This window comes from Microtus ochrogaster, linkage group LG7_11 (genome assembly GCF_000317375.1).
Source record: "Microtus ochrogaster isolate Prairie Vole_2 linkage group LG7_11, MicOch1.0, whole genome shotgun sequence".
In the NCBI taxonomy this organism is placed as follows: domain Eukaryota; kingdom Metazoa; phylum Chordata; class Mammalia; order Rodentia; family Cricetidae; genus Microtus; species Microtus ochrogaster.
The window spans coordinates 15,625,783-15,627,335 of NC_022032.1; the positions used below are offsets into that span (position 1 = coordinate 15,625,783).

The 1,553-nt window shown below is 36.8% G+C and overlaps 1 protein-coding gene across 21 annotated transcripts in view; it reads left to right on the forward strand.

Annotated features, from left to right (window-relative positions):
- Pcm1 (pericentriolar material 1) overlaps positions 1–1,553 on the forward strand; it is a 95,776-nt gene that overhangs the window by 28,417 nt on the left and 65,806 nt on the right. For all 21 annotated transcript variants that reach the window (XM_026786994.1, XM_026786978.1, XM_026786981.1 and 18 more), the window contains one exon: positions 837–946. In XM_026786994.1, coding sequence (XP_026642795.1) covers positions 837–946 — 110 coding nt within the window. The remainder of the gene's footprint in view (positions 1–836; positions 947–1,553) is intronic.

The following is a 1,553-nucleotide window of genomic DNA, read 5'->3' on the forward strand; positions in this document are numbered from 1 at the left end:
AGAAAAGGGTTTCTTTCAGTCCTTAATACTAGAAATCTGTTTCTTTTTTTTTCCCAGCAGAAAATTATTGTATTTCATATTATTTTTTTTTTTTTAAAAAAAAAGCAGTTTATAGCTGTGGCTTCTTTTAACGTTGGAAAGACAAGGTTTCACCATATATCTGTCTGGAAATCATTCTAGACCAGGCTGGCCTCACAGAGGTCCACCTGTCTCTTTCTCTCAAGTGCTGGGATTAAAGGCATACGCCATCACCACCCGGCTGGGTTTTGGTTGTTTTTAATAAGGATGATAAAACCTATGGTTTTCTAGTGTAATTGACATGGCTTTATGGAACACTGCCATTTTTATTTACATATTGCTGATTTTTGTCCTTTAATGGCAGAGATGGATAGGCAAGACAAGAACTGTATTCCAGGAAGCCATGATAGTTTTCAGTCTGTCCTTTGTAGAAAAACTTGCCATTTCTGTAATATAGTCTGGTTTTCTTGGAAGAGGTAAAGACCTGTCAGCATTAGCTGTGTTTTTTTTCAGGATGCCGATTTGCCCTCTGTACCCTCTATCTAAAGAAACTAATAGAGCCATCCTAGCTGTAATCTAACAAGTCACATTTAGTAATTGGGAATACTAGCCTGCCTTGTTTGTTGAGATTGAAAACATTTTCCTACAATTTAGCAGTTGTCTCTTTATTTTTACGTCAGATGAAAACTTCTAATAAAATAATTGGCTATAAGTAAGATCATTTTCAAATTATGTTAGGTTGAGCTTCCCCCTGTCCAAATTTTATACTTAGCTTGCTGCTTCTTTATGTTGAATATAGTATTTGATTTTGTTTTTAGTTGTTACAGAAACCACAGGAAGCTTATCTGGAGTCAGCATCACATCTGAACTAAATGAAGAACTGAATGATTTGATCCAGCGTTTTCATAATCAACTTCGTGAGTCTCAGGTAATTGGTTTCTTTCTTGCTTGCCTTTTTTTTTTTTTTTTCTTTTCCTGAGACAGGTTTCTCTGTAGCTTTGGCGTCTGTCCTGGAACTAGTTGTAGACCATGCTGATCTCAAACTCACAGAGATCCCACCTGCCTCTACCACCTGAGTGCTGGGATTAAAGGTGTGTGCCACCACTACCTAGTGGTAATTAGTTTCTATAGTTAAGTTTATAAATACATTAATTAACCCAATGGGTCTCAAACCTTAGTAAACATAAATGTCACCTGGCTTGATTTTTTAAAAAATGGATACACAAAGTCCCTCTACCTTTAAAATTATTATCCTTAAGATTTGAGTGGGTTCCACATGATCCCATTGCTATTACCGAGAGTCTCCTTTGAGAAACCCTAGGTTAGAGGAGAGTCTACTGTGTTAAGATTTATTTGTGTATATGTACCTGAATGTATGTATGTATAGCATGTAAATGCACAGGCCCAAAAGGTGTAGATTCCTTGGAATTGGGGTTACGGGTAGTTGTGAGCTGCTCAATGTACATGCTAGGACAGAACTCAGGACTTCTGCAAGAGCAGCAGGTGCTCTTAACTGATGAGAAATTTTTTTTTTT